Source organism: Helianthus annuus, chromosome 2 (assembly GCF_002127325.2).
Source record: "Helianthus annuus cultivar XRQ/B chromosome 2, HanXRQr2.0-SUNRISE, whole genome shotgun sequence".
Classification (NCBI taxonomy): domain Eukaryota; kingdom Viridiplantae; phylum Streptophyta; class Magnoliopsida; order Asterales; family Asteraceae; genus Helianthus; species Helianthus annuus.
Window position 1 is genome coordinate 171,194,216 of NC_035434.2, and position 15,735 is coordinate 171,209,950.

General features: G+C 37.3%; 1 protein-coding gene across 1 annotated transcript; it reads left to right on the forward strand.

The window, feature by feature from the left end:
• The first annotated feature begins 4,176 nt into the window (after positions 1-4,176).
• On the forward strand, positions 4,177-7,107 carry LOC110926629 (receptor-like protein EIX1). Its single transcript, XM_022170350.2, has one exon. The coding sequence runs from the start codon at positions 4,177-4,179 to the stop codon at positions 7,105-7,107; it is 2,931 nt and encodes a 976-aa protein (XP_022026042.1).
• The last annotated feature ends 8,628 nt before the right edge of the window (positions 7,108-15,735 follow it).

The following is a 15,735-nucleotide window of genomic DNA, read 5'->3' on the forward strand; positions in this document are numbered from 1 at the left end:
AAATTCATCATCTATCCCACACATGTTTTGCAACCTTTCTTTCTCCTTTATCCCTAACTCTTCCTCTTTTGTTAACCCTGTCACTTCATTTTTAGAGTTCATCACCGGAGATGAGAACATAGGGAATATCTTGCATGTATCACCGGTTCTCCGGACTGTAAAACCTTGTAACGTTAATTGTTCTAAACTTAGAACATTTCGGTTGATGTCCGGTGAATAGAAAACACTAGGAACGCTTAGTGTTTCATTCCCCATTTTTACTTCGGCTATCCCCACTCCTCGGATGAATAAGAAGTTATTCATTCCGGATCGTGTTTCTACCCCCATGATGTGTTTCACTCTCTTAAAGACATCTATGTTGTTCACAAAATGATGACAAAACGTTGGATTAACATACCAGATATCGTTCCATTGTCCGCCGTCGGTACCCGTGACTATCATTTCTTCTCGGCAATGAACTTCTTCTCTTTGGGTTCTTATTCCGTTGTTGATTGCTTGCCGTATGAGTTGTGATTCCTCGTCATTTTCTTTGGATTTACAAGTGTAAATCTGATGACCGGGCAAGTGACAATAATAACACAGCCGTTCTCGTCGTGATCGTCGTTTTCTTTCATTCTTTTCATCTATGCAGTGTTGGCAGGGCATTACGGTGTTGGTCGGTTTCATTTCTGCATCATGTCTTTCCGTGGCTCTGATACCACTATGTTGGAAATCCAGATCAAGTTTGTCTTGATCATATGAACTTGCAAGTGCAGCGGATACATGGTATTGATTTGCAGACATGGTTAATGCAGAAAATACGGTGTGGATCGAAAGAAAGGATAAAAGGGTGGACAATTCGATTAACAGAAATTGTCTTGGTGCCAACAACATTTGCCGGCAGATTACATAAATACCACAGGATATGGCGGTTGTGTTTTGGCGGGTAACTACTGTAGCAGTTATTTGAAATCCGGTTCCCGCTAAACACCCGCTTATTACATACAATTTACTTATCATATCTAACATGTTCACTTATCGATAATTTACATAACTAAAATAAGCATAATTAAGTTTATATTTCTAACACACACACACTCTCTCTCTCTCTCTCTTACCACCACCATAATCCGCCGCCACCATTACCGCCACCATCAACGTCTCTGTCTCTCTACATCTAACACCACCACCACTCTCTTTCTCAACGTCTCTACGGTCGTTAGAGGTTTCTATTCTTGCCGCCGCTGGAAGTTTATACACTAATGGTTTATTCAGATCTGGCCACCACTGCAAATCAGGTGTTTGACGGTGGCCGTCGCTGCAAATCGGGCCAATACCTCCACCTAGCGATCAGCTTCATCCATAACCAGATATGAAACCCTTCTCAGATTCGTGATTTTCCAAACCCCTAGCAGCAAGCTCAGGCGTCGTCGCTAATAGTTCCCACCGTCGCTACCACCGGGCGGAATTCCCCATCCTCTTCATCGATTTCTGTTCTTCAAATTTTCTGCAATCATCCACATATAAATCAAATCCAAGACTTAAATAATCCAAAATCTGCATCAAATACCTAAAATTTACTCTCTAGATCTGCGATAAATAACATTTTTGAAGATGAAAGTGTAATCGCAATCTATACAATCAATTTGCAGGCGAACAGAGTTGACTGAGTTGGAGATTTAGCGGCGAATTTTCTTGTCGTTAAGGTGATTTAGATCTGTTATATTAATTAAATTTATCATTCGCAAAATATTCGATGCTAATTATAATTTGATTATTATTTTTCATGTTAATTGGTTTTGTACTTCTGAATGTTAAGGTGATAGTTTAGATCTGTGATTTTTTTGGCTTCAAAAATTGTTATGTTGTTTTGATGGTTTTGTTATTTTTTATTATTAAATATAATATAATCTTTTATTTGTAGTTTTACTAAAATACCCTTAGTTTTATATTTGAATTTACCAAAATACCCATTCAATTAATAAATAATTTGGATGGAGTTAGAGGCGGGGAGTGAAATCATGAAAGGTTTCATAGTAAACTGGCTATTTTTAAAGGTTTTGGGCAAAACCATTAAAGTGACCAAACCACAGGAAGCAAAACGGAAGTTTACTCTTTACTAAATATTAAAATGTGCAACCTTAAAAGTTAAGAATGTATCATACATGATGGTCATGTTGTTTGATTTGTGAGTAGCGAGTACTCGACTTAGGTGGAGAGTATTTCGAGAGTACTTAGACATGATAGATTTTAAAGAAATTAATTTTCGGGACATAGAAATTATATTTTTTATTTTTATTAAGTTAAACCCGTCCTAAGTTCATCGAATAAATCTGATTCTCTGAAAACTACTTTTACAACATTGCATGCAAGGAACAAACATCTTTGTTAATTGTTTCCTCTTAGAATTACATTGTATTTTGAAAAATTGTTTCCTCTTAGAATTACATTGTATTTTACACTTCAAAAATATTTGTGAATGCGGCATTTTTTTAATTTTTTTTTTTTGCTGAAACAAGTGATTTTTTTAAGACTTTTGAGATTTTTTTTGGAAAAACCTTTTGGGAGGCCTAGTTCTCATACTTCTCATTTTATCTTAACCCTAGTTGTGAATGTGTATATATATAGTTATTGGATTGAATAAAAAAAAACCAATGTAGCCGGTTTTTGAGCCGTTGCCCAACGGCCTTATTGGTCAAACCTTCAACAATCTGGCGTTTTCCTAGACATGGCCAAGCAAAAAGTTTAGAAAAAAAAAACGCCCGGGGGCGGTAGGGGCGGCTTTGCGGGGCGTTATGGAAGAAAAACACACCCAGACCACTACGGGTGGTCTAATTATTGAATTGTACCATGAAATATCTTATCATTAATGTTATGAATATGAAGCATAACTAGTTTGGACCCTTAGTTAAAGACCTGAAAATCTTTGGACGTCTAATATGGGCCAGTATAACTTTTTTCCATCGTATTTAGTCTTGTATGTGGACCTGAAAGTTGTAAGAAAATTAATTTCTTGAAAAATCATCGGACAAGAAAACCCATCTTATAAATGCATATTGACGAAGATGTGATTAGGTTGACTCTAGATGTAGATATCCAAATTGAGACTTTTCAAAAAAAAAAAAGGATATCCAAATTGAGGTCTATTATGTTGTGTGTAAAATCAGTAACACATTATAAGGCATTACAAGAAAATTTAATGTATCTTTAGCTCATGTAAACAGCATGTATTTGTTAAGCAGGCAAAATGCACGAGCATGTGGTGACCAAAGGCCATTGGGTCCGGCAGTAGCTCCATGCTTTCCTTATGGGTGGTTATAGGTTGAAGTCTCACCTAGTGCAATTTGCTCCTTGTAGAGCTAGGAAGTTTTTCCAGATGTGGGTTTCCTCTTGGGCTGATCACCACGTTCTGTTCTTCGGGCAAAATGGTGATTCATTTGTTAGGGATCTCGGTGTCTTAGGTCTTTGCTGTAATGCCAAACAATGTTTATGTGAAATAAGCTACACATTAGTGCAACTATTTACACGTTTGAAAAAAGTTATATTATTGCAACTTATGCCATGTAGACTACAATTACAAGAAGATGCCATGTGAGTATTCTGAAACATACGAAAACATTTTGTAACCTGGTTGCTAAAATTGGTACTAAAATCTAAGAATTGGTTTGTATAAACGCATTATTTAAAGTTGTTTGTTAAAATCTGGAAAAAATGTAAAGTTTTGTAATTCATCAGGTGGCTTAATATTGGATGTGTTGCCATTTTTACTGATATTAATTACACAGTAGAGTAGTGTTGGTATCGTGTTTCCTATAAACAGCCATATTTTGCATTTATTCTGGTAAAACCACACTTTTTAGTTTTGATATATTGTGAAGGGATCAGTGAAAAAGATTGAATATTTAAGTAACTAAATGTGGTTATAATGCTTTAACTTTACTATTAACAGAAGCACTAGAAGTTGTGTGTATATTCCTATTCATATGTACTCCAAACTACATATTACTAGCTAATTGGACCAATGGCCCAGGAAGTTAATGTCACACCTCTTCTCACGGACCTCACCTATATTGACCAAGACATTTCACACATCCAATTGAGGTTGCGTGCTTAATGTTTCAAACTCGAGTTTATATAAAGCTTGCTATGGGAACTGATATATCAAATAAAAATATCAATACACTTTGAAACAACATTATGAGAAATAATATTTTCCATAAGCTTACGCGTCTTGTTTTGTTTGTTTTGCCACTTTTGTTGCTATGGTTAAAGGCGACAACCATTATTCTGGTGGCAGCAACAAAAGGACCAGCTCCTCAGTGCATCGACAGGGAGAGGAATGCTCTTCTTGATTTCAAATCATACATTGATCAAGATCCGTACGACTTTCTGTCTACATGGGCAGTTGATGAAGAAACAACCAAGGATTGCTGTAAATGGGGTGGAGTCACTTGCAACAGCCGAACAGGGCACGTCACAAGCCTTGACTTGAGCTATGGAGATCTTGAAGGTAAGATTAGCCCTTCATTGTTTAACTTAAGCTACTTGAGTCATTTAGACCTTCAGGGGAATTCATTTAGTGGAACCATTTCTATGTTGAATGGCTCTATGACTAAATTAAGGTATCTTGACCTCTCCAAAAATTCTTTTAGTGGAGTCATTCCCATGTTCATTGGTTCCATGACTTGGTTAAAATATCTTGACCTGTCCACAAATTTCTTTAATGGATCCATTCCCGTGTTCATTGGTTCCATGACTCGGTTAAGGTATCTAGACCTTTCATACAATTCTTTTTCTGGATCCATTCCTCCAGAACTTGGCCTCAAGAACTTGCACTTTTTATCACTTAATTCCCTTAGCAATTGTACAGTTGAAAACATAGACTGGTTGTTTCATCATTCTCATTTGCAGCACCTTGAATTGGATGGTATTTCTCTAGCCAAAGCAAACCATTGGGTAAATGTGATTCTAAGTCTACAAAGGCTATCATATTTAAGTTTAGGGGGATGTGACCTATGGCAGGTCATGCATCCATATTCTCCATCTGCCAACTCCAATTCTTTATCTGTTGTTAGTCTACATCTTGGAAACAACAATCTCAACTCATCCATGTATCACTGGTTGTTCCCATTAACTAGCAATAAACTTGTAGAACTTGATCTTTCTAGCAACAAGTTGGATGGGATTCCCAAATATCTTGGAAATCTTTGTAGTTTGACGTCTTTATTATTTGATAACAACTCAATCTCCGTCAAATTTCCTGATTTTCTAAACAACTTGTCTGGATGCACATCGGTTGCGTTGCAAGTTCTGGATGCTTCAAATAGCCAATTCACAGGGTCACTATCAGATGATATTGAAAACTTTCCATCCCTACAAGATTTAAACCTTTTTCATAATCAGTTAAATGGCACTATCAGTGAAAAAGTGTGGCGACTACCCAACCTTTCAACCCTTGACGTTTCTTCCAATTCTCTTAGTGGTCCCATCTCTCAAAACATCGGAAAGTCAAAGATTTTGCAATTATATCTTTCAAACAATTCACTTGAAGGAGTTCCCTTTGAAGCTCAGTTGTCAAACCTTTCTTATATAGAACATCTTGACTTGAGCTCTTGCAAGTTAGGGCCTCATTTCCCCAAATGGATTCAATCACTGAAAAATCTTACCTATCTTGATATTTCCAATGCCAACCTTTCTGACACAATTCCTTTGGAGTTTTGGAACATGTGGCCTTCTCGATTGACACACTTGAATCTTTCCTCCAACAACATTACCGGGAAAGTAACAAATTTGTTATCAAACTTCAACCTTGATTATAATGCCGCAAGGATAGATTTGAGTTCCAACAACTTTTATGGCCCTATACCACATGTTTCACCCTCTTTGGAATGGTTAGACCTTTCCAAAAACAAATTCTATGGATCAATTTCCTTTTTGTGTCAACTTGTTGATGGATCTTTATCCTTTCTTGATCTCTCAAGCAATTTGTTGACTGGACAAATTCCAGACTGCTTGTGGAACTTAAAAAAACTAAAAGTTCTAAATTTAGGACAAAACAATCTGTCTGGGAGTCTTCCTGCTTCTATTGGGTCCATGACCAATCTCGAGGTTTTGTATTTATACAACAACAATTTCTCAGGAGAATTACCCTTATCCTTAGAGAATTGTACCAAGTTAGTCGTTTTGGAGTTGGAGGACAACAAGTTTTCTGGTCACATACCTATCTGGATTGGGGAAAAGTTATCAGGGTTATATACTCTTAGCCTTGCTTCAAATAACTTCTGTGGAACCATCCCTGCACAATTATGTCGAATGGTACATCTTCGAATTTTGGACTTGTCAACGAACAACCTTTATGGAACCATCCCGTTATGTCTTAATAATGTCACTGCAATGGTTCATGATGTATTTATACCTTTTGCAAATATGCATCGTTTTATCCACGAGCATATGTATCTTGACCATGCATTGATCAAGTGGCAAGGACGTGCACAAGAATTCAACACAATTATGGGGCTGTTAACGTACATTGATTTGTCAAATAACGATCTAACAGGGAATATCCCATATGAACTAACTGATCTCCATGAATTGATTGCACTAAACTTGTCAATGAATGCTTTACATGGAAAGATCCCATCAAAAATTGGTCAAATGGAAAAGCTTGAAATTTTGGATTTATCAAGAAACAAGTTTTCTGGAGGGATACCATTAAGCATGTCTCACATGGCTGCATTAAATTATCTGGATGTGTCATGTAATAACTTGTCAGGAAGAATTCCATCCGGCACTCAACTCCAGTCATTTGAGCCTTCAAGGTATAGTGGAAATGCAGGACTTTGTGGAAATCCCCTAACCAAATCTTGTCCTCATGATAAAGAAGTAGAGGTATTACCACTCGTTGATCAGAGTAAGGGTGGAGATGAACGAACAGATGATCTTTGTAGATGGTTCTATATTGGCGGGGCTACTGGCTTTGCAATTGGATTTTGGATAGCATGTGGAGCTTTACTTGTGAGTCATTGGGGGAGGAAAGCTTTTTTTCACTTTATGGATAGCTTGGAAGATTGGGTTTATGTAAAGGTGAGAGTGTTCATTGCAAAATGGCAATGCATTGCACATGCATAATATACTAGTCTACATTTCATGTTTTGTGTTTTGGGTTTTATAACTTTTATGATGTTTGGTATGAATTCGTGTTCTAAGAGTGATGTGGGAGAGGTGATACTATAAGGTCCTACCTGTGTTGTATTTTGTAGGGGTTGTTAAGTCCTCATTACCAATAAATTGTAGGAAGTTGTGTCTTTTATTATTTATAATCAGAGGCGTCTATGAGAATTTATGTATCCTGTTCGAACTCGAAAAAAATGCGCCCATCCGTAATGTTTTAGTATTATTTAAAAATAAAATAAAATTAGTATTGGTCTCAATAAACCTCATGTCAAGTGGACTACATTCTAAACCATAAAAAATGATTTGTAGATGGACCTATATCGGAATTGGTATGTGTTTACTATTTAAAAAGATTAACATATATATATCGGATTCGTGTGCCCTTCGAAATTGCGCGCCTTGTGCGGAGGTCCTACCCGCACACCATCATAGCCGCCAGTGTTTATAGTACAATTTTGATGTTCTCTTTATTTGTGGGAAACAAAATAGTACAATATCGTTTGAAAAAGACATTGCAGTAACTATTACGTATATCAGAGTTTATTTGTGTCAAATACTTGTCTTGCCAAATAGGCATTTGATGCCTGTTAACTCATTGCCATTGTACCACATGGTAAAACAAGTCAGCTCAAAGCTTAAAGACGGTGAATACGTACTAATTATTTTCGAACATGAATATAAACAATTTTCGCAAACATGTGAGAACATGCAAATATGAGTCCAAAATCCAAATATATTATAATTCAGATTGTTTCACCTTCAATCCTTCCTTAACATTCTGCCCAAAGGCCATTTAAATCCATTTCAAATCCACAGGAGACATGTATTTTCAATCAAATTGTTTAAATATATTAATTCACTTAAAAGTAAATTCCAGATCCTTAAGTTCAACCTAAAGAATACTCACAAAGCATATGAGGATCATAAATCATATATATATTTGGAAAATTTTATCTTGTGTGTTAGGCGAATTGGTGTGGATGCCCGATCAAGGAGATGTGGGATATTTCTAAAGATCTTTAATTTCAGGGATAAATGTGTTTTTAGTTAAATTATAGAGAGAAACTATAGTGAATGTTATTCTCTATCTCCATAAATTTAACTAAAATCTACCATTAGACTATGGGGTATGGGGCGGGGGTTGGGGCGTGGGTTGGGTACAAATGCCCAAATTATCACCCAGGGTGGGCTTGGGTTTCGGCGTGGCTCCTTGGGCGGGGGTTGCAGCCCGGGCGTTGGGCGGGCCTAGCGGTCTTCCATGGCTGGCTTTCATTGGCTGAGTTGGCTAGGCTATAGGTGGCCAGGATCTTTTTTTTTAATTTTTTTGTGTATTTTTATAATAATTGAAAAAAAAAATTATAACACGTGGCCAACCCACGCGGGCTAGCCACACCCCACCATATCGACCCAACATGCAACTGACCAACGGTACCCCTCAAAATCCACGTATTAACCAATACCCCAAACCTCCGCCCCACCATACCCCAAGCTCTTATCTCTAAGACTGAGGGGAGTGGGGCGACTCCCACCCCCAGATCGCCTGGTATCGCCTGAAACACCGCCCCCGGGGGCGACTTGGGTGGCGACCCCCTCTTGCCCGACTCAACCACGTCGCCCAACTCTCACACTTTCCCACAATGTATCCGTTGCCAACGGATAGTTTGGCCAAGCTTTTTTATTTTTTTTTTAAATCCAACCTTTATAAATAATACCCCATATCAAACACATTTTTACCACAATCTTCTCTCAAATATAACCTTTGTTGAAGTAATTTTTTTATTTTGGTTGAAGTCATTTTTTTATTTTGGTTGAAGTAATTTTTTTTAGTTGATGTATTTTTTTATTTTGGTTGAAGTAATTTTTTTTAGTTGATGTATTTTTTTATTTTGGTTGAAGTAAAAAAAGACTTTTATAAAAAATAGGACTTTTTTTTATATCTTTTACATAAAAAAAGACAAAATAAATCAATCCACGTGTCGCAAGACGCTCCACCCAGCAAGGTTGCCCCACTCCCCCTTTTTTGGTCAAAATCCTCTTATGTGACGTGGCGCCACGTGTCGCAAGATGCCCACTCAAAAGGTTGTCCCACTACACTCAGTCTAAATTTTGTATAGTTTTTGAAGGCACCGCATCCGATGTTGGATATGTGTGCCAGGATAACGACTTTTGACAACACTGCTTATAACAAGGTAATTCAAAAGGATTACACCAAACAGAGGGCAAAGGTAAAATGGGCAGTCGACGGGGATGAAAACACGGCCTTTTTTCATGGGGTAATCAATGGTCATCGGAAAAATAATAGAATAAACGGGCTGAATTTTGAGGAAGTTTGGATATCACAACCGGAGGAACTTAAGGAGAAAATTCACAGACATTACGAATCGATTTTCTTGGAACAAGAGCAAGATAGACCGAGGTTCGTCAATAATGGGTTCAAAGTACTCACTTTGTCTCAATCCGCCATGTTGGTGAAGAGATTCTCAAAGGAGGAAATAAAAGATGCGGTTTGGAGTTGTGGTGGCGATAAGACACCGGGTCCGGATGGTTTTACGTTCATGTTTATAAAAGATTTTTGGGATATATTTGAAAATGATTTTGGGTCGGCACTTGAATACTTCTATGTACATGGGAAGCTTAATAGGGGCTGCAACTCGAGTTTCATCTCTCTTATTCCCAAAATAAACAACCCGCAAACAATCAATGATTTTCGCCCGATCAACCTGATTGGGTGCATCTCAAAAGTTGTCACCAAAATTCTAGCAAGTAGGCTCAAGAAAGTGATTGGCTCATTAGTAAGCGAGGTACAAACGGCTTACATCGAAGGAAGGAGCATTCTTGAAGGACCTTTAATTATTAATGAGCTCATCTCATGGACTAAAGGCAGTAAGAGGAAAATGATGTTATTTAAGGTGGATTTTGAGAAAGCATTTGATTCGTTAAGCTGGGAGTTCTTGGAATCGGTCTTATCTCAAATGGGCTTTCCGGCCCTGTGGAGGAAATGGGTGACGGGGATACTAAAGACGGCTAGAACATCGATCTTGGTTAATGGGTCGCCAACCTTTGAATTTGATATTCAAAGGGGGGTTCGACAAGGCGACCAACTATCTCCACTTCTATTCATCCTGGCTATGGAGGCTCTACATATTGCCACGGAGTGTGCGGTGAACGAGGGTATCCTAAAAGGAATTATAACACCGGGAGGAGGTCCAATCATTTCACACCTACTTTATGCGGATGATGTACTGTTTGTAGGAGAATGGTCGGAATCTAATTTTCAAAACCTTGCGAGGCTCCTTAGATGCTTTCATTTATCCTCCGGACTAAAGGTAAACTTTGTAAAAAGTAAAGTTTTTGGGGTGGGGGTGGGAAATGAGAGTATCTTGAATATGGCTTCAATACTCGGATGTGAAATAGGTTCGATACCATTTACATATCTAGGCTTACCGGTGGGTTCCAACATGGGTTTGGTAAAAAATTGGAAGCCCGTCATTGATAGATTCGAAAGTAAACTCTCGGTTTGGAAGGCGCGTACACTGTCATTTGGCGGAAGAGCGACACTGGTAAAGGCAGTTTTAGGTAATCTCCCAACTTACTATTTCTCTTTGTTTAACGCACCATTACATGTTATCAAATACTTAGAGAAAGTAAGGCGGAAGTTTCTTTGGGGAGGTTGCTTAGATAGGAATAAGATGAGCTGGGTACCGTGGTTTAAGGTTGTGGCACCTAAAGAACATGGGGGCTTGGGTATTGGCAGCCTAGCATCAATGAATAAAGCTATGATGGTGAAATGGATTATGAAATTCAGAAACGAAACATCACACCTCTGGACGAAAGTGATTAACGCAATACACGGTAAGAGAGGAAGTTACCCTTCAATTCCATTGAAAAGTTCGATAACAGGTGTGTGGAAAAACATTGTGCACTTGGGTAAGGGGTCGAATCTCAATAAGTCAGATGTTCAGAACAGGATGGAGGTGCAACTAGGCAGGGGAAATAAGACTTTTTTCTGGCTGGATAAGTGGGTAGGCAACTTCTCACTACGTGAACGATTTCCCGGCCTTTTCGCTTTGGAAACTGAAAAATATTGCACGGTTGAACAACGCTATTGTTTCTTGGGAGGACAAATATCATGGTCATGGGGCGGTGGGTCTTCGGTCACTCAATCAGAGACGATAGAAGCCTGGAACGAATGTGTTAACCTACTGAAAGATGTCAAGCTAAACACAAAATCAGATACATGGTTACGGAGAAATGAGGAAGCCCGAGAAGTCTTCAAAGCAAACAATTTACGGATACAGCTGGATAGCATTCAGATCATCCCTGAAACACAGGTTCTAAAATGGATAAGCTGGATACCGAAAAAAGTAAATTGTTTTTTGTGGAGGGCGGTATTGGATCGTATACCTACCAGGGATGCTTTGGCGATAAGAAATATAAACATTCCTTCAGTTTTATGCGCCTTATGTGGTTTGACAACTGAATCGGTTGATCATCTATTAATATCCTGTCAATACGCTCAATTAGTATGGACGGCAATTTCTTTATGGGTCAAAATACCCGTTCCGAGATACTTGCTCAGCTTGGTGGGATTAATGGAATACATTGAGTCTTACTGTTTGTCAAAAGAGAAAAAGAAGGCAGTATATCTTGTCATTGCGACAACATGTTGGACTCTTTGGAAGATTCGAAACAATCTAATCTTTAATCAGAAGTTAACACATGTAACAAGGGCGGTCGGAGACGTGAAGGCACTCTCGTTTCTATGGATGAAAGCAAGGGCTGGAAAAGTAAATCTGGATTGGAAAGATTGGTGCAGTTTCAGTGGTTTTATGTAGCTTGCCTTTTTTCGTTCAACTTTTCTGTATTACTTTTCCTTTATGTATCTGTATTATGGCCTTAGCATCTTGCTAAGGTTATTCTGCTTTGAATAAATTTGCCCTTTTTCAAAAAAAAAAAAAAAAAGGATTACACCAATATCGATGATTGTAAAATGAATGTTTAATTGTCAAACATACCGCCCATGGGTTTATAGCCTAGTGGCATCTTGATGGTAGGATAAGGCTTTGGGACCAATAGGTCCTGGGTTCGATTCCCACAAGGGGGGTTTTCCCATGTTTATTGGGTTTCCTCCTGAATTGGTGTGGCATTATGCCTAGTGGAGATGGATATGATCGGGTGGTTCCTCTGGTGACACGATGATACTCCAGTGGTCCGTCAGTGATCCAAATTTGCCGTTCAAAAAAAAAAAAAATTGTCAAACATACCTAACACAAAAATGACAAGACAATGATTACCGGTAAATAATCAGGTATATCAAATTAGCTATGTGAAATAACTACTATTAATAAATAAACATTTGGAGTTAAATGGTTTTTTCTTTAATAGTGTTTATTAAAAATGAATTTTTGATTATTTAATTAGCTAGTTGGTCACTGTGGTTGCACGCCACCCTGCCGGAAGCTAGCTACCGCCCCATCTTCCTGAGTGTGTTCAGAGCTAGTTTTTCCAACCAGTATCGTTTAATCTTAACCGGTTTTTGGGCTATTTGCTTGGTGGAGTTGACTTGTTCTAAATTAGCGAGTCATCGTCTCATGGTGTTTCGCAAATTTGACGTTTGCTACAACCTTTTAAGGCAAGCGTTTTTTAAACACCCTATGATTATTTTGTTACTATTTTGGTCTGCATTGGACTCCTGGCCGGCGATCGAGAAAGTTTGGTTTGGAGTGGTTCATACGCACGTTTCAACTGCATTAATTTTTTGTTAAAATACCTGTACGAAACCCAATACCTAATTCTTTATATTCATCTTTATTCATTTAAATAATATTTTATTATTCTTTTATCTTTGTTTCCTATACTAACCACTCAAATACATTTACTTTACATTTACAAATTTACAAATACTTATGTATGGAGTGAATAGTATTTTTTTTTTATTTAGAAATTCATTGTAGCTCCTCTATATATTTTTTTCTATTTTATAGAATCGGATGGAGCAAGGATTTAGATAGTTTTTTTTTTTTTTTTTTTATATTTCTTTAAATATTAATGACATGTTATGTTTTAGAGACCCCAACGCCATTGTAGGTTTATGTCTATAGAGTTGTATGTTCCAAAGATAGCAGATGAGGACCAACCCATGTCTTAAGAGGAATTGGCCCATGTACATGCCGTACATTTTTCCTTCTAATTATTGAGTTATACCATGTAAAATCTTATCATTAATGTTATGAATATGAAGCATGGTAGAGGATCCTGTACATTAATCCAGAAGTGTGAGAAGTGTATTATAACACTATATAACACCATATAAACACCATATATAACAATATGTAACACCATATAACACATAACACTATATAACAAATATAACACTATAGTTTGTCTAATAGCATGTCTATGATAGATGTATAGTGTTATGTATTGTGGGTTGAGATCCTGTACAAACAGCACATACTGTGAGAACCATAAGAACAGATCTGAACCATCTATATTCTAGATCAACGGTTTGTGTTGATTACAATTAAAATCTTTGAGTTAATAGAGATTAATATGCAACCAGGGGTAATAAAGTAAATGTGCTATTTGTGGACCCCACCAAATCTTCGAAGTAAACGATTGTTCCCCCTTTTTACGTGACCGTATCCAACTAGAAGTACAACTCCATCTTCTTAATTCTTCCATCGATATCTGTGCTAATAAATATAAAAAGAAAACAGGCTTTATCAAACACACTTTCTTCAATCAACAAACTCTCAACATTGTGCTCTGATCGATCGAGAATGAGGTGCGAGTCGAAGTGTGTGCTGATCTACTAGAAGAGGTGCGATTTGTGAAGACAATAAGATCGAGAAAAGCTTGAATCTGGTAAGCATTTATCTCCTACTGTTCGTCTTCTATTTTCTACTAATTTTTAGGGTTTTTTTTGGGGGGGGCGATGTTGAAGGGTGCTGGCTGTTGTTGAGGGAGATGTTCACGGCCGGCGGGTGTTGAAAGGGTGCTGAATATGGTCTTGGCGGAGATATTTTTGGTGGGTTTGACGGGTGCTGCCGGAGATGTGATCGGCGGGGTTGCTGACTGTTGAAGGGTGTTGATTGTTGAAAGGTTGCTGACTGTTGAAGGGTGGTGACTGTTGAAGAGTGCTGACTGTTGAAGGGTGTTGATTGTTGAAAGGTGCTGATTGTTGATTGTTAGGTTATGGTAGTGGTTTGATTAGGGAATATACTTCTTGTAGTTTGATTAGGGATTGTTGTGCTATGCATAGGTTTATTGAAGTCAGAATATTGTGGGTTAAGCTCAGTTGAATTGGGGTTATCTTGAAAAAAAAAGTATATGAATCATGATTGATAGACCTGTTTGTTTGATTTACATGTGCCATATCTAGCACTTCGCTCTACATATAAAATGTAAAAATTAAATTGGATTAAACATCATAGCACATTTCAAATTGCGGTTCCTATCAGCACATTGCGATTCGTTGCAGCACATTAACATAGCACATCATGAAACAAAATTTGAAACAAGCGTTTGGCGATTCATATCAGCAAATTAACGTAGCAAAAGAAAACAAAATTTGAAACGTGCGTTTGGTGATTGGTATCAGCACATTAACATAGCACATGCAAACAAAATATGAAACCAGCGAATTGATTATTCGTAACCCCAGAACTTTGTATAGCTGTAAAAAAACATATAGCACAAAAAACAATGTCGTACAAATTGAGATTCGTATTAGCACATTAATATAGCACAAATGGTTTTGAATAAAAATTAATGAAACCAACAAACAAAATAGAAACGGATCTACGAAATTGAACCGACATGAATAAACGTAATTTTTATAACATGCAGATTAAATAACAACCTGGGGTAACTTCCATGGCTGATGATCCTTCCAGTGAACTTCCTATGTTTGAATCCATCAAATTTACCTATCAAAACAAGGAGATGAACACCACGCAGATAATGGGAAAGTGAGATGGGAAGTTACGTATTATTCTTTATGTTCGTTGCCTGGGTAGATGAAGATTTCTGGAAATTTTCAAATATGATTTGAAATAGTGCAAGAATGTAGGGATAATTAAAATTTAGAATTAATTAAATACAAAAAATAGAATGATAAAGTCTAAAATACCCTTATCTAATTTTTTAAATGAAGGACACATGTCTATTTGTGGTTGGTTCTTATAGTTCTTACCAATGTTAAGGTTTGTATTTGATCCCATCTCTATATATTGTTATATAGTGTCATATAGTGTTACATAGTGTTATATGGTGTTACATAGTGTTATACGGTGTTATATATAGTGTTATAATACACTTCTCACACTTCTGAATTAATGTACACTATCCCTACCCTATATATGAAGCATTACTAGTTTGGCCCCTTAGTTAAAATATGATGGTAAAAACATCTAATATATACAAATAATTAAGACCTGAAAGTCTTTGGACGTCTAATATGGACAGGGGTGGATGTACTATATATTAAGGGGTGGCGTCCGCTACGGCTTGGCGTTCCGGCGGTAGTGTAAAATTAGTGTAAATTTTGGAAAAATTTGACGTTTTTTCGATTTCTTTACC